The sequence below is a fragment of the Prionailurus viverrinus genome, chromosome E3 (assembly GCF_022837055.1).
Source record: "Prionailurus viverrinus isolate Anna chromosome E3, UM_Priviv_1.0, whole genome shotgun sequence".
Classification (NCBI taxonomy): Eukaryota; Metazoa; Chordata; class Mammalia; order Carnivora; family Felidae; genus Prionailurus; species Prionailurus viverrinus.
The window spans coordinates 32147504-32165474 of record NC_062576.1 but is presented as its reverse complement, the minus strand read 5'-3'; the positions used below and the strand labels follow the sequence as shown (position 1 = coordinate 32165474).

The window sequence follows — 17971 nt, the reverse complement described above, 5'->3', positions numbered from 1 at the left end:
GCAGGCAGACTACCCTGAGAAGCCTGTCTCTCCAAGCCATCTCCTCCCCGAGGAGTGAAGGAACTCACCGGCACTGCAGCTGGTTCTCATTTGTTTTGTTCCAGCTGTGAACTTCACAGTTTTATCCAATTCTCAATGACTAAGGCCCAGCAGAAGTAAACAGCCTCGTACCCAGCATCAAAACCTATCCTGCCTAGTCATAGGAGCTCGTGACAGAACTCGAAAATTCTGTGAGCTACGCCAGTCGTGCTCCGTCATCCCTGTGGGGAGGTCACGTAGCTAAGGACACGGACACCCTGTGTCTTCGTGTCTGGAAGGGGACTTACTCTGAAGAAACAGACACAGCCTCATTTCCAAGGTGGCTGTGCTCTCCTCAAGGGAAGGGCGCTCTGAGCAAAATGTTAAGTCGTAATACCTCTTACCAACAGGTGACCAAAAATAAAGAGGAACTTCCGAAGAATACCACCTCTTGAAGACCGGGTGTGTGTGAGACATCGCGGTGGCCGTGATATGTACGTATGACCTCCCCTATCTCATTCCCCTGATACACACGATGGAGGGTCACCAGTGATCAGGCAAAGAGCATTTACATCCTGATCGCACATGGAGGGTGAGGACCGCTAAGGCAATTACAATGACTAGTCTACCTGGGCATCAAATGTGCGTCCAGAATGACAAAGATTATTAGGGTCACAAAGGATGAATCCTGGGAGAATCTCTTCCTCTTCAATTCCCTTCAGTCGGATTTTGAGGTTTTCACCTGGGGCTACAGAATCAGTTTCTACATCATCGGAAAGGATTCCAAGAACTTCCACGTTGTGCTTGAAAACAAAAAACAAAAAACAAAAAAAAAACCACATGCAAATAAACCCCAAACTGGAGGTTTTCGGACACACACGCTGCACGGCAGAATGTAACGTGATCCGATGGTCCCTTCAAGCCACATTTTCCTGCAAATCGTGGATGAGCCAGAACGTTTATTAACACTGAATCTAACATCTGGATTTGAATTTGATGAATGTCATTTTTATTACGATGATTACATTCTAGGATTCCAAAGGACACCGTTTGTACTACCTCTCAACCCCAGATATCTGAAGAGTGTATGTCTCCAAAGTTTTCTGAACAATTAAGCTTTGAAAGAACAGTCACTAGGGGCACCTGGGAGGCTCAGTCAGTTAGGCGTCTGACTTCGGCTCAGGTCATGATCTCACGATTCAGGAGTTCGAGGAGCCCCGCATCGGGCTGCGGTCTCAACGCGGAGCCTGTCTGGATCTTCTGTCTCGCTCTCTCTCTGCCCCTCCCCTGCTCTATCTCGACAATAAACATTAAAACTATATACATTAAAAAAAAGAATACCGACTAATGGGTACAGAATTTCCTTCTGGGATGTTGAAAACGTTCTGGAACTTGACAGCGGTGACAGCTGTGAATGTACCAAACGTCACGAATGGTAAAACTGCCATCTCTTACCAGTTACTTAAAAAAGAGCATACCGGTGGGAAAAAGTGTGAAAAGCAATACCCACAAGCGTTGCCTTACTTTACTCCGTCTCTGCCCCTGGAGAGAATTCATCTTTTTAAAACACACACCCCAGGGGCGCCTGGGTGGCGCAGTCGGTTAAGCGTCCGACTTCAGCCAGGTCACGATCTCGCGGTCCGGGAGTTCGAGCCCCACGTCAGGCTCTAGGCTGATGGCTCAGAGCCTGGAGCCTGTTTCCGATTCTGTGTCTCCCTCTCTCTCTCTGCCCCTCCCCTGTTCATGCTCTGTCTCTCTCTGTCCCAAAAATAAATAAAACGTTGAAAAAAAAAATTTTTAAACACACACCCCAAAACAAAACAACCTGGTGACGGCAGGTAAGGGGCGGCGAATCCAGAATGCACTCTTCCCCCCGCGGCGGGCTGAACTCCAGTCTCTCCCCTCCCCGACCCAAAACGCTCTCCTTTCCCAAAAGGCAGCTTAGACCTTTTTGACAGCTGTCGAAATTCCTTCCAAGAAGTGAGATGGAGCCAGATTTGTTAGCTAAAGTCTTTACGGTAACAGGACAAAGGGGCAGAAACCAGCAGTCCCACCGCACACAAACTAACAAGTACTGTCTGCTACTTTCTGTCCAAAAATCCAGCGGGACAATCCCTCTCCCAAACACACTCTTTTACGGCTTAACGCAATGCGGCCAGTCCAATCTTTAAATTAATCCAGTTTCAAAAATTAAGACAGAGGCCAACAAATTCTCTTGGTTTATGAAAGGTAAGGGGCACATGGGTGGCTCAGTCAGTTAAGTGCCCGACTTCAGTTTTAGCCACGATCTCATGGTTCCTGAGTTCGGGCCCCACGTTGGGCTTGCTGCTGTCTACCTGTCAGCACAAAGGCTGCTTGGGATCCTCTGTCCCCCTCTCCCTGCCCCTCCCTTGCTTGCGCGGACTCTCTCAAAAAGTAAGGAAAAAAAAAAAAAAGGCACTAAGGATTGTCTGCTCTAAATACCTCACCTAAGTGGAATCATACATCATTTATCTTCTTGTGACCGGCTCCATTCACTTGGCACAAGGCCCCTGAGGGTCATCCATGCTGTAAGCCTATGTCAGAAAAGCTGAATGACAGTCCATTGTACGTACAGACGTTTCGTTTGTCTCATCGGTCAATGGCCACGATCAGCTGCTTCCCCATTTCAGCTTTTGTAAGCGGTGCTGTGGATATCGGTTCTTGGTTCTTCGAGGTCTGCCTTCCATTCTTTCGGGTACATGTCCTGAAGTGGAACTGCTGAATCGTGTAATTATTCTATTTTTAAAATGTGGAGCAAACATCATTACGTTTTGGCATAGCCGCTGTGCACGCTTACATTCTCGCCAACAGCGTACGAGGGTTTTCCAATTTCTCCACACCCTCACTGACATCTGCTATTTGGTGTTTTGACGGTAGCCATCCTGATAGGTGCGAGGCGCCGTCTCGCTGTGGTTCCGATTCGCATTCCCCTGATGATCAGAGACGCGGAGATCTTTTTCAGGTGCCTGCTGACCAGCTGCACATCTTCGGAGACAGGTGTAAGACCCCTGCTCATTGTTTAGTCGATTGTTTTTTTTTTTTTTGCGGACTTGTTTTTTTGTTTTTTTTTTTTTAATTTTGAGAGACAGCAGAGCGTGAGCAGGGGAGGGGACAGAGGGAGATGGAAAGAATCTTCCGCAGGCTCCAAGCTCAGTGAGGAACCCAACCTGGGGCTCGATCCCATGATCCTGGGATCAGGGCCTGAGCCAAAATCAAGAGTTGGACACTCAACCAACTGAGCCAACCAGGCAGGCACCCCGTAGTTCTTGATATATTCTGGATTTAACCCCTTCTCAGATTCATGATATACAATTACTTTCTCCCATTTCGTAGGTTACCTCCCCATTAATTTTTTAATGTAAGATAGGCATCTGTGTCTTTTAAAATATTGAACTCTGTTCCACGGAGACTCAGCAGGACTAAAGCGAACGGAGTTTTTAAGGCTTCCCTAACGGCCACAGCCCTGCTACAGCGACCGGCCCAGCAAGCAGCTGTAATGGGCCTACGAGGACGCCTCCCCTACGGCTAGGGCCTGGCACTAGGTCACTTGCTCAGAGCAGACTGTACTTTTCTTTCTGTTGTGGTGGCACACTCATGAAGTTTACCTTTTTCAGCCACTTGCCATTGTACAATTCAGGGGCAGCCACTTGGCATTTCACAATATTGTACAACCATCACCAGTTATCTAGCTCCAGAACATCTTCATCACCCCAAAAGGAAACCGTGCCTTTCATTAACCAGTCACTCCCCATTCTCTGTCCCCTCACCTCTCGGAACCACCAATCTGCCTTCCATCACCACGACCAAACTACTCCTGTGACTGCTCTACGGATTTACAGTGAGCACTATTTTCATTCGCTGTCCCTGACATTCAACTGCAGCGATAAATACCTTGGTAAAAAGAGACCAGGAGAGGCTACTCCAGTCTCCAATGCATAAGGTATCAAGAAACCTCAAAGTACAATTTGTAAGGCGCCAATTATACCTAAACGTTACAGTGGCAAGGGATACTTTTCCTAATTCACTGTGCCTAGAATAAGCATGGTGAAGAAATTCTCCCTTAAACCCAACAAAATCTCTATTTGGAGGTTCTGATGGCTCAGGCCTACTTTCCTACACAAACATCTTTGGAGCTGGGAGACAAGGCCGCTCTGGGAGGCAGGTAACAGTTCCTTAGTTACATGTCTGTCATTATCAGCAACTGAGCAGTCAGACGTAACACAAAGGAAGAATTCATGGGGGTTCTGCGTGTTTGAACGAAACCCTCTCCAACAGTAAACAACTTACAAAACGATAGGAAGAAAGAATTCACACGAGACTCATTTATGATTAAGGCAAACCCTCTTCTCTAAAAACAGGTAAGGAACACAGATGGGATACATTATTTTATAGTATCCAATGTAATTATGTACAAGAAGAAGAAAAAAAAAAGGCCAATGATACCATGGTTAAACCTGACTCTTCGTCCCTGGCTTGCTCGATAACCCAATGTGTTAAGAGCAACAGGTCACTTAACCACTCCAGACCCCTACCTGCCTCTTTTTTTTTTTTTTTTTAATTTTTTTTTCAATGTTTTTTATTTATTTTTGGGACAGAGAGAGACAGAGCATGAACGGGGGAGGGGCAGAGAGAGAGAGGGAGACACAGAATCGGAAACAGGCTCCAGGCTCCGAGCCATCAGCCCAGAGCCTGACGCGGGGCTCGAACTCACGGACCGCGAGATCGCGACCTGGCTGAAGTCGGACGCTTAACCGACTGCGCCACCCAGGCGCCCCCCCCGCCCCCCCACCTGCCTCTTGTGAAAGAACAGAGGCAGAACTGTCTTGATAAACCTTTTAGCTCTAACATGGTGCCGGCCCCTCCCCATCTGTCACTGGGTCACTGTAATACCACTTACTCTGTAGTACACTGTGCACGTGACGTTAATAAAATGTAATCATGGATTTTAAAAGTTTTCTTTTAACGGAAATCCCTAATTTTTTTTAAAAGTTCTAGCTCCTTGCTACTGTTTTCAAGACGAAATCCAAATAAGACCATTACTAATTCTTACCTTGTTTGGCATCATCACAAGCTGCTGGCCTTTACAAATAGATCCTGATTCCAGCTTTCCCAGGACCACGGTGCCCATATCCTGTTTAAATTCGAAATTAAAAACACGGAGTTACAGACTTTTATTACTATTCTACAACAGTTCAACAACCCCAAGTGAAATCTTATGGGGCTTACTCATAAAAGAAAACCTATGGCTCAAGTGGCAGAATGCTTAGGACTAATCTTAAACACGAGACAGGTAACAAATACTCCATATTGTTTGTCATCAGCACATGTACAGTTGTCACACTAAGAAGGATGCCTGACATCTAAAAAAGCATGCTACTGGAAACAGCACAGAATTTTACATGTGAAGATCTGAATTATTTGTTTCAATTCACTCCGATTCTCTGAAAATCTGAGCCTGCTTCCTCATACAAAAAATTAGAAAAATACTTGTTCAAAAAATGTAGCAGGGAGCTACTGACAGAATGAAGTATTTGAGGAGAGCAAACATGACATCGATAAAACTTCAAAAGCGCGCTGCTGAGGCTGCGGTCCGACCAGCACTCACGTACTCTGCTCCCAGTATCTGGAAGGCTACTGGTCAGTATCCATCAACCGTAACGTGTAAATCCTCTGCCTCCAGCAGTTTTTCCCTGTATGACTTTCTCTCTAAAAAATGATTATTGGCCTAGTGGGGAACAGCTTAAATGAAGTAGGCTGGCTGATTAAACAGCGATCCATCTATGTCACTAAACATATGGCCACTAAGGAAGACCTCCAGGGGCGCCTGGGTGGCTCAGTCAGTTAAGCCTCCGACCTCAGCTCAGGTCATGATCTCACAGTTCATGGGTTCGAGTCCCATGCTGGGCTCTATGCTCCCAGCTCGGAGCCTGGATCCCGCTTTGGATTCGGTGTCTGCCTCTCTCTCTCTGCCCTTCCCTCACTCCCTCTCAAAATAAAGAAATAAACATTAAAAACAATAAAAAAGAGAGACATCTATGCTATGTTGTTAATTATCAGGACTGTTTCATAATGTAAAACACAAAACAATGACTTCACCTCCCATAAAACCCAATTTCTTGAACATTCGGGGTACCTTGTACTTATCCACAATTGGCAGCCTGATTGGTCCATCAACTGATCTATTGAAGTTTGGCAGATTATCCAAATACGGAATAAATGGCAAACCACTGAAAACATAATAATATCCATTAAAGAGCATCAACAGAAGTATTAAAATTTTAAGAAATTACAGGACTGTAACTTTATACAAAAAACAGTTCTAATAATACTCCCATTCTACCCACGTACTCGCTCATTCAACCAATTTATTACCCAGTTCATTTCCTTCATTCTTCAGAAAACGCAAAAAATAACAAAATAGTTCTATAATATAGAATATATTATAATAAATATTATATAAATATAATAAAAAAGCTTCCTCATAAACTTAAGATTTAGAAAATATTTTATAGCAAATGGCCTACATAAATTGGCTACATTCTGCTACTTAATTTTTATGGACTTTTCCAGCTCTAAAATCAGGATTCTATAAAATCATTTCCTCTGTAACGCTACAGTGTATGAATTGGGAGGCTTAATACTGCCAAGACAGCAATGCTCCCCAAAGCGATCTACAGATTCAGCACAATCCCCATGAACCTCCCAGCTGCCTTTTGGAACAAGGTGACAAGTTGATGTTAATGTTCGTGAAGATATTCAGGGGACCCAGAATAGCCAAAACCACCTTGGAAAAAAAAATAACAATAGTAATACTAATAAAATTCAGAGACACTTCCCAATTTGAAAAACTCACAAAAGCTCAGTAATCAAGACTTTAACAAAAAAAATGAACCCAAAATGCAGCAGACATCTAACTGTAAGAGCTAAAACCACAACAGGTTTCGAAGAAAATAGTGTGGCTCAGTCTTCACGCCTGAGTTAGGCAACGTTTTCCCAAGTATGTCCCCACAAGCACAACCAACAAAAGAAAACACAGACTGGATTTCATCAAAATTAAAACCTTTTGTGCTTCAAAGGACACCGTCCAGAAAGGTGTCCCCGAGGAGAAAATATCTGCACATCATTTATCTGATAAAGGACTTCTACTCGGTACATAAAGAACTCTCCCAACTCAATTAACAAAAAGACAGCACAGTTACCAAATGGGCAAAGGTCACGGTATTTTTGAAGCCGAAGTCAGAGAAAGTATTTACTGAGATTACTTATAAAGACATAAATTTTTTCTACACGGAAGCAAAGGTTACTTACGTGTACCAAGGGCAGAAATCTGATTGCTCTTTAAGATTTGCTCCGGTCAGTCCCGAGCAGGGCATAAAGTGGATGTCCTTTTTGGGATTGAAGCCAACTTTCTTCAAAAATGGCACTAGTTTCTCTTTGCACTCTTCATATCTATGAATATTTATGAATAACTCCATTATAATATGAAATAAGTGAACTCTAGTTTCATTATTAAACACATTAAGGTTAAAAAAATTTTTAATGTTTATTTATACTTTTGAGAGAGACAGAGACAGAGCATGAGAGGGGGAGAGGCAAGAGGAAGACAGAATCCAAAGCGGGTTCCGGGCTCTGAGCTGTCAGCACAGAGCCCGAGGCGGGGCTTGAACTCACGAACCGTGACATCGTGACCTGAGCCAAAGCCCGACATTTAACCCACCGAGCCACCCAGGCGCCCCCGACAAATTAAGGTTTCAGAAAAACCGCAGGGGCAAACAGCACTCGGTCGCAAAGCCACCCTCTGTCCCACTAAGATGCCTGTACAGACCAGGAAGACGGCAAAGCTCACCTCTCGCTGCTCCAGTTCACTGTCGGGTCATCCATCTTATTAATGAGCACGATCAAGTGCTTCACACCTGCCGTCTTTGCCAACATCGCGTGTTCCCTCGTCTGTCCGCCCTTCTCAAATCCAGTTTCAAACTCTCCCTTCCTAGCAGAGATGACCTATTCCAAGAAATCCAGAGTTTACTCTTACACATTCACGTCTACCCTCCGAGGAACGGGGTATCTTTCCTTTCAGTTTTATCGAAGCTTTTTGCAAGAAAATAAAAATAAGTGAGTTATAATATGCATGCTTTTGAACATCCCGATATCTAAATGGCTGAAGATTTTGGCACACGTTTGTACCGATCCCCTAATTTTCCAAAATCTAGCACGCCTTTATAATTGACAATTCACACCTGCATGTGACAGTGCCGGCACACGGACAAAGCGAACGACCCTGAAAAATGCCCGAAGGCCGTGAGAAAACAGATCATTTCTTACTGAGTTTTGTACCCACGGCACATGGGAAATGTGCAAAACGGATCAGGCAGGAGACTGAGCAGACACTAAGTTCTGACACGGTCATAGATGGGAGTGACGGCAGAGAAAAGATGAAACGCTGTTTTCCTACGTGAATCCAATTACAAAGATTGCTTGAGAGCAGGTGAGACAAAAGTGACGTCTGTGACCGGAGGCTCCAGCTCGCTGCAACCTGAGTTCTAGCTGTTCGAGGGTAAAATCAAAACACTTCACCACGAAGCAGGGCTGCTACCAAATACACAGGTGGCCCGGAAAGGTCTTTCTTACCAGAACAGCCAAATCAGCTTGAGAAGCGCCACCAATCATGTTTGGGACAAAACTCTTGTGGCCAGGGGCGTCCAGGATCGTGAAATGCTTCTTTTCCGTTTCAAAATAGGCACGGCCCACTTCGACTGTTTTACCCTTGTCTCGTTCTTCCTGATTTGTGTCTAAGGCCCAAGACAAGTACCTGAAGTAATTTAGAAATAAGAGTAATGTCACTAAGAACATAGGAGTTTTGAAGATATTCTTCTACCGCTAAAGGTATAATGAGGACATCCAGCTTTATGTCCAGAATACAACATTTAAATCGTGAACAGGACAGCAGCGCCCGGCTGGCTCAGTCAGTGGATTGTGCGACTCTTGATCTCGGGGTTGTGAACTGGAGCCCCACGTTGGGTATGGAGATTACTTAAAAATTTTAAAAATCAAAAAAAAAAAAAAAAATCACGGGGCGCCTGGGTGACTCAGTCATTCGGCATCTGACTTTAGCTCAGGTCACGATCTCATTATTTATGAGTCTGAGACCCACACAGGGTGAACTCAAGCCCCGCTTGGGTGAGCCCTGCTTTTTTCTCTGTCTCCCCGTCTCTCCGTCTGCCCATCCTGGGATTCTCTCTTTCTGTCTCTGCCTCTGGCTCACTTGTGCGCTTGCTCGCTCTCTCTCAAAAAAAAAAAAAAAAAAAAAAAAAAGAATAGGACTGGGTAGAAATGAAAATTGATAGAATAAAACTTTTATTGTTGCGATTCAAACATTTAGAGCTTTTACAAATATCCAGGCAATTACAGGTATCCCCTGATTTTTGAAAGTTCATGTTATGCCACTTTGCTTTTACAAACAACCTACCTTAGTACCTGTTCTTACAAACTGAAAGATACTCAAAGAGGATTTTTTTAACGAAAAAAAGTGAAAAGCAAAACTAGCGTTCAGCGTTTGTTCTGCAGCGAAGGGCGAGACACGGCACTGAGCGGCCAGGGCGACACCACACGCTTCTGCCCCAGGAGCCTCTCAGCATCTCTGCGTCAAGCTGTCGCAGCTTTGAACTGTGTCTGCGCATCTGGGCCGTATCGCCATTTATTGTGTGTATCCGTTAGCACAGATGAGTCCTGAGGTATCAGAAAAGCCCGAGAGATTATTCTCCGGGTCTGGGAATGCTCAAAAAATGTTTTCCAGGTAAACTGATGACAATTGCTTCTTTGCTTCACGCCATTTTGGCTTACAAAAGATTTGAAAGGAATGTTCTACTTTTGGATATACAGGGGGAAAACCCGTATATATATTCTATAAGCAAAGAGTATTTATGGAAACAAGCTGACTACACAGAAAGGCTACTTAGTACCAATGCCAATATCACTGTGAGTTCTTAAAATCGCCTGGCACCAAGTATAATACAATAACGCTATCTAGGGATATTTTTCAAAAGTGAAAGCCGCGAACAACCATCTGGGAGCAATGGTTACCTGCTAAAAATTATTCTGGTATTTCTTTGCCATGTGAAAACAATTTATGTAAGTTCAAAGCGTTCATAATAGTACGTATTAATTTAGATAACTCATCATCTGTATTTCATAGTAGATAATCCATTTTTAGTACATTGATAAAGATCTTTTCCCTTAATACAGAGCAATTAAAAAACAAAACAAAAACCATGAATGTCCCAGGTAAACCTGAACTTTTAAAAGAAAGGTAAGATTAGAAGGAAAAAAAAACTGACCCTTTCTCTCACCACTCAAGGCAAGCACTGTCAATAATTCTGTCCACTCTTGTTTCTTTCCAGGGTTTAATTTATGTCGTTACTGATCACATTCTAAGTAAGATCACGTCACCTGCTTTCTCCCCAAATTCCACTGTAACTTGAGTTCTATTTCTGGTTATCACAAATTCTATAAATGCAGTTTTTTAGTGGTTAGGTAATGACCCCGTCAAATGGATGGTTTAGAATTCATCCCACGAGTCTATTACTGACACTTGGATGTTCCCAGGCTCCCTGTGTAGGCTCCGAAGTCATCCGGAGCCAAGATACTGTGCAGTATGAGGGCAAAGGACCCCTCTCCTGTATTATGACACCATCTCAGACCTCATGCGCTTATATCACGGGGGACTAGAGAAGCAGCAGGCAGGGTTTCCTTCAAAGTAATTTATCGTGCCGTCAAGGTATACTATACCAGGTTTCTCTGTTTTTTTCTTTAGCTTCTCTTTCATATTTCTCAAGTGTCCTTTTGTCAACCATTCCAGTCAAATACCTGCAATCAAAGAAAACAAAAGTAAACATTCCATTGCTCAGAAATTACTCAGAGAAGTTTAGGAAAACTCTAAAGGTCTTTAGGGGAATTTCAACCCCAGAAAATAGCTATTTTAAAATAAAGGAACCACTGATGGATGCTCAAGCCGTGGAACGTTTCAGAGGAAAAGATATTTACATAGTCTCAAATTATCTCCCTACACTTAAAGGGGAAAAATAATAACTTTACAGTGGAGAATCCAGGCAGACAACACATGAACCAAGTAATCCTGGCTAATATGACCAGTAGTAGAGAAAACACACTAAAGGGTGCCTGGGTGGCTCAGTTGGTTAGGTGTCCAACTCTTGATTTCGGCTCAGGTCATAATCCCAGGGTGGTGGGATTGAGCCCCCTATCAGGCTCCACACTGAGTGTGAAGCCTGCTTGGGATTTTCTCTCTCTCTCTGCCCTTCCCCCGCCCCCGCTCATGCTAAAATTAAAAAAAAAAAAAAAAAAAAGAATAAAACAAAATTAAAAAAAGAAAACCCATTGAATACTGACATGAGGCACCCTCGACAGGATGCTGAGAAGAGCACAACATCCCGTGTGAGATTCTTGCCCAAATGTACGGCCACAATCTAAATGTGAAAAAGTATCAGTTGAACCCATACTGAAGACCGTCCTAAACAGCACCCTTCAAATGATGAAGTCATGGGAGACCAGAACGAGGCAATGTCACAAGCTGGAGGAGACAAAGATGGGAAACTGGAGGACGGAACAACTAAATGCACCGTGGAATTCTAGAACCGAAAAACGCCACGTGTGGAGAAACCGGTAAAATTCAAGAGCAAGAGTTTAGTTAATAGGATGATTATACCAATGCGAACTTCCGAGTTTAACGACCGTACCACGGTTATTTAACAACGTTCACGTAGGGCAGGCTGAAAGAAAGTTATATGGGAACTCGCTACTATTCCTTTGTAAACTTCTAAGTCTAAACTTATTTCAGAATAAACATTTTTTCAAGGGCAAATAGAAATACTACATAAAAGAAAATAATTCTTACAGTGGTGCTCAGGCAATTCAGTCTTACTAATGCATTTCAACATTCAATACTTAAAAATATTGTCAAAGTAAGATTATAATTTTAAAACAATTCCTTAGTAATACTGAACTGCTTCCCTGGACTCAATCCAAACCAAAGCCTTCCTCTGAGCTCTCATCTCTGTGTTCTCTGCAGTCATCTACAGTGCACGCTCCTAACCAGTTGAGCACGGAAGCCTAGTGAAATACCCGTGAAAATTACAGCCCATAAGCAAGAAATATACATTCTCCTAAGACACAAAATCGAACGGGCCCAACACTTCCATCCATTGATGGAAGGATCTCTATTTATTACCCTATTTTAAGGCGTGTTGTAGACATTTTCAGAAGTTGGCCAAGATTACCAATAAGATTACTAAATAATGAAGATATGCCCTTGAGATCCTCTGATGGATGACACGGTTTAAAGAAAAGGGGTCTAATGTAGGAGGGATTAAAACTGTAAAACCTTTTTTAAAAACGGGGGGTGCCTGGGTGGCTCAGTCGGTAAAGCGCCTGACTTCAGCTCAGGTCAAGATCTCACAGTCTGTGGGTTAGAGCCCCTCATTGGGCTCTGTGCTGACAGCTCAGAGCCTGGACCCTGCTTCGGATTCTGTGTCTCTCTCTGCCTCTCCTTCCTTGGCTCACACTCTGTCTCCTCTCAAAAATGAATAAACATTAAAAAAATTTTTAATATAATTAAAAACAACAACAATAATAATCTCTATCCCAAACCCGGAGTTCAAGAATCAAATGCTCTAAAACAAAAAACAAAAAAAAAAAAAAAAAAAAAAAGGAGTCACATGTTCCACCAACAGAGCCAGCCAGGTGCCCCCAAATTCTAAGACGTGTTACTTAAAACAATTTTTCAGGGGTGCCTGGGTGGCTCAATCAGTTAAGTGTCTGAACTCTTGGTCTCGACTCACGTCATGCGATCCAGGTTAGTGAGAGAGAGCCCCATGTCAGGCTCTGCACTGACAGCACAGAACCTGCTTAGGATTCTCTCTCTCCTCTGTCTGCCCCTTCCCCACTTGTGTGCTCTCTCTCTCAAAATGAATAAACTTTAAAAATAAAATTTTCAATACTAGAATATATTGTAAAGGTCAACCATGATGTTTGCATACTTACATAGCTTCTACATATGATAAAAAGTTATCTTAGCATGTGAGCCAGACTACCTGTCTTTGATTAATCCACCTAGGATTTAAGAGCTGATGAATATGGAAAAATGAGATCCCCCTGCCCAAGTACCCGATTTAAGTGCTGGTTTTCATTATTCCCAAGAAAATGATATTCAAAGCAAACTAAGATTGCCTATAATCTAGGGTTCTATTTTAGTTTTTATTTTAAAAAATGTAAAAGACAGCATTCAGAAACACACTTAGTTAATGTTCTATGACAGTGGGACAGTGATAAAAGAATTCTAGGGAATGCCTAAAATCCATCAGAAAATACTAACGATTGGGACACCTGAGTGGCCCAGTCAGTTAAACGGTCGACTTCGGCTCAGGTCATGATCTCACTGCTTATGGGTTCGGGCCCCAAGCTGGGCTCTGTGCTGACAGCTTGCAGCTTGGAGCCTGGAGCCTGCTTCAGACTGTCTGCGTCTGTCTGCCCCTCCCCGGCTCAAGCTATGTCCGTATCTCTCTCAAATATAAATAAAATATAAAAAAAATTTAGAAAATACTAACTGATCACACTGCAGAAATTCCTTCTTAATTAACATCAGCTTTCCTTACAGGTAATGTCTTTGTAACTTTTTCAGGTGACCTGTTTGATTTCCTTTGTATGCCTGTACGTTCACAATGCCCAAAATTTATTCAGTCAAATTAACTCTATTATTTAACAAAAAATACAGACTTACATTATCTGTCCTCCAATGGTTGACTTGCCGGCATCTGAAAGTAACAACATCATCAATAATATGCAAACCACGGGTGTACAAAAAAATAAAACAAAACCCACTATATACACTAATACAACTAAAGGTACCACTTAGCACATACAATTACATGATGTCGTTGCAAAAGAAGCTGCTAAGACCCCTCCCAGCTCAACAATGACGAACTCGTACTCGTGGTAGAGAAGAATGGAGAACTACTTTACTGATAAAGAAGATTCTTGAACAGACTGCTCTCTGACCTTCAGCTAAGAGCACAGCAGCAACAGAATATCAATTACCCAAGGGCATCCTCAGGGGAGAGCGAAAGCACCCGAAGAGCTATGAACTACATTTAGGTCGTGTGCCTTTCCCTAATTTTAGCAAATACAGGCATTCCTTTATAAATTTCAGAGGGAGTCCTTGCTACTAAAATAGTGTGGTATAGTATTATATTCAGGAGGAAGCAAGAGACAAAGGGAAGGAAAAAAGAACACATAATTCTGTGTTTTCTCACAATTTGGGGGATAAGTCAGATGGTCAGGGAATGTGTGAGTCCGTTAAACAGGGTTTTGTTTTGTGCTAACCAGCAACTTGATAAGCATCTAGAAGTCACAACAAATTAATTTCCTAGGTCAGACAAAATGAAACTATCTAGGTTAGATGAAGCCCATAAAATAAACAAATTAACTGAAGTCACCCCAAAAAGGAAGCACATTATCTAGGATATTAATTCATAAATGTCTTAAGATGTTTAGCCGCCATCAGTGTGGATCACATACAAATATACTGAAGCTAATTTTCTTCCTGCTTCTGTGCCATCACAAAATTATTTCTCTGTCCCACCTTCAAAATCAAAGCATTGGCAATTTTTTGCCAGCTTAAAAAAAAACCTATCGAGTTAAAAATCAGAAACCTTTCAGATTAATTCAGTTCAGTTTCACTAAACATCTCCAAGTAGCTGTTTGATGTACCCCAATGACCGGTCATTTCTTTCACCGCTATGAGTGCAACTTACCTACGTGCCCAATGAATACTACGTTTACGTGTTCTTTTTTAGGAGCCCCTGGCGGGGCAACCACGGATTTAGGTTTTGGTATTTCCTCTTCCTCCTCCATCATTTCTTGGGCGCTCTCCTCTGGGGGTCTCCCATCTCCCAAAGAACCACCCCCTGGCTCTGCGTCACTTATTTCTTCTTTGTGCTCCCATGATTCTTCTGGGGACATTTCTGTCTCCCCATTTTCTACTGAAATAAGACACTTAACTTAGTACTCTGAAAAAGAATCACAGTCTGTACTCTAAAACACAGATGCCTTCAAACAACTAATGTATTTTGCATATTTAGTTCCATTTCCTAATGTCTAGTGAAACATAAGCAAGAAAATCTTTCACAACAGAAATGGATTATGGCTTTCAAGCCCGGCCCCACTCTGGTATCAGAGCCGACACAGAGACTACGGGCGATTGCCATCCTCACGAAGCTTCATGTCCATGAGGCCACACAAGATGTAAACAGGAGATGTACCATTCCTAACAGCCCAGTTGTCCCAGGGTCAGGATGCCCTGACAGAGGGCAAGCAGCAAAGTTTAAAATCAGAACACAGGATTTACGAGATCTCTGCTTTTTCCTCTGCAAGTACTTTGGCATCGACTTCATCAATCACCTTGGGAACAGGACACCCTTAACAGTAAGCAAATGACAAAAAGGAAGGAAACCTTTCACCAAGGAAATGGAACAAGCCCAAGCCCTTAAACTGACTTTTGCACTCTTGCCCTCCGCTCGTCTCTATCTGCCGTCACTCAGTTTATCGCGGCAGCGCTGACGTCCAGCTAGTGCTTTCTAAATCCCAACAGCCAAGACTCAATGTCAGGTTTAAATGTAGGCATTCCAATAACCATAACACTTACATTTGTACCTTCTATCTTGAGAGTGAAAGGGTTTCATATTACTGTATTAATACAGTCAGAAATTTTCTTACCAACAGGTTCTGAAAGTTCCATGCTAACAGCTGAATTTGAACCTAGACAAGAAAGTGAGATATAATACATTTACGAAACAATATCTAGGCTTTACACAGAGACAACTTAATGTTTTCTCCATTAAACATTCGAAGGGTCATAGCATAGAAAATTACCTTCGCATAGCAACGACTGTTCCTCTTGGGAAGGTTCCGCAGGTGCTGTTTAATAGAAATAAGTTCTATTAAAAATTAAGTCCTATGCATCCATTTGTGCGTATCTTTAAAGACACAGTAAAAACAGGATTTCAATAACACAACAAAAACCTCAATAATGTAAACCAACAGGAACTAACTCAGGTGTTCAAATTAGAAGTCTCTGTTTAAAAAAATCCTTTTAAAAAATCTACTGAATACAGCCAATTTTAAAACATTTTTGTCAACTGAAATGTATTCATAAAGGCACAGTTATTCTCTTAATTTGCTTCATAAAACTCTTCCTTCAAAGATACTGTAAAAGCAAGCCGCAACCCAGTGCTGATCAAATTAACCAGATGCCTAACCGATCCCCAGTGCTTCTCTAGATTCTCTCTTGGTAGCTCCAGCCTGAGAAGGCTATGATTAAGCTCTTTTTAAGATTCTATAATCACATATGTTCTCATCAAGGTGCTTGAATAAATTCTATCTGATATCAATAAAATAAGAAGGACAGTCACACAGAGTCCTCGAAATGCAAACGACCCCTTACAACATCTCAGAAAAGGTGATGACGATGACGCCAGTTTTGTCCTATAGCAGAATTCTGAGATCAAGCAATAATCCTGTTTCCACAGCTGTCACACTTCAAGTCTACTTATGACCCCGCTGGAAGAGATGTAGGACAAATATATACAGATACCCAATCGCATAAGTTTATTTTTCATATCTAAATGATACTCCAACATGAAAGCGCCCTGGCTTCAAAAAAAATCTCCAAGACGCAAATGGTATCAGAGAATTTGAAGTCACCTGAATCTACGCACGAATTAATGAAGAATAATGAATTCATAAACTGCACAGCTCATATTTAAAATCACTGCCCAGAAACACCTGTAAGCCAAGAAAAAGTTTGGGGCCCAACCTTCAATAACGTGAAGTGTGGAAGAGGGTCATTTCCTGTTCCTGAAAGGGAAAAGAGCAACCAGCTTTTTCCGAGGAGGGAAGTGACAGGCTGAGCGTCACCTGGGAAGGTAAGGGTAGCACAGCGTTCATCGGGGAGGGAAAGAAGACCACTGGCAGAAAGACCAACATCTTCACTGCAGGAAGGCAGGTCATGGGAACAAGTGAACAGTACAACTAGAGAGGAGGGGTTAATCGCAAAGATAACAGAGGCATCATCGGACGGGAGGGGGAGGAGCGAAAGGTCTGAGTGACCCCGGCCTACGTGATTAGCAGCATATTAACAGAAGAGAAGAAAAAAATCATTTGAACGAGGTTTGGAAGGGGACAGGAATCATACTTCAGACAGAACAGAGGTTAACCTTTCCTCGTTTTCCATTTCAAAGGAAAGTTCATGGGCAGGGTAAAGAGAAACTGCTCCATTTTCAGAGAAAGCCAGCCAGTGCCAAGGGCATCAAGTCCACATGCCTCCCAAGGGCCAGAGGGGGCGGCAATGGGTAGCGGTGAGGGGCCAGCACCGAGCTGACCCCCGCTCTCCGTGCTGGCTTGTCACCTGACGTCGTGCGACGCAGTTATTTCGATGCAATTACAGACAGGACATACCACCCTCCCGACAGGACTGCCAACAGGATTAAAGGAGGGAATACACTTGTTCGCCAGTGTCTGTGAAGTAACTCCTGGCACCAAACAGATACTCAACACGTGAGTCTCGACCCCCTAACACGCGCTGGGAATAAACTCAACCCTATCAACCAGCACAACGGACTACAAAATGCGGGCCAGACCGGACAGAAAGGCTCACAAATCTACACGGTGCTGGAGGTGGGGGCCCAGTACCTCCCAATGATTTCTAACAAGCCCTGAGGCGCTGACTCACTTGATCCCCCCACAAGCGCCGTGCAAGGGACGGCTGCCACCGCTCCCATCTGACGCTCAGACAAATCCGACCCACTAGGCTTTTCCAAGGTAGACAAGCAGCAACTCGCCCTCCGTCAGACAGCGTCTGCTGAGA

General features: G+C 43.1%; 1 protein-coding gene across 3 annotated transcripts in view; it reads right to left on the bottom strand.

The window, feature by feature from the left end:
- Positions 1–17971, bottom strand: part of GSPT1 (G1 to S phase transition 1) — a 34517-nt gene that overhangs the window by 2845 nt on the left and 13701 nt on the right. For 2 of the 3 annotated variants that reach the window (XM_047838072.1, XM_047838069.1), the window contains exons 2-12: positions 15979–16023; positions 15823–15864; positions 14862–15089; positions 13829–13862; positions 10825–10902; positions 8668–8848; positions 7886–8040; positions 7348–7488; positions 6173–6266; positions 5090–5170; positions 648–821 (exon numbers count right to left, since the gene is read on the bottom strand). In XM_047838072.1, coding sequence (XP_047694028.1) covers positions 648–821; positions 5090–5170; positions 6173–6266; positions 7348–7488; positions 7886–8040; positions 8668–8848; positions 10825–10902; positions 13829–13862; positions 14862–15089; positions 15823–15844 — 1188 coding nt within the window. In that variant the 5' untranslated portion in view covers positions 15845–15864; positions 15979–16023. The remainder of the gene's footprint in view (positions 1–647; positions 822–5089; positions 5171–6172; positions 6267–7347; positions 7489–7885; positions 8041–8667; positions 8849–10824; positions 10903–13828; positions 13863–14861; positions 15090–15822; positions 15865–15978; positions 16024–17971) is intronic. The other variant, XM_047838071.1, reaches the window with a different exon arrangement.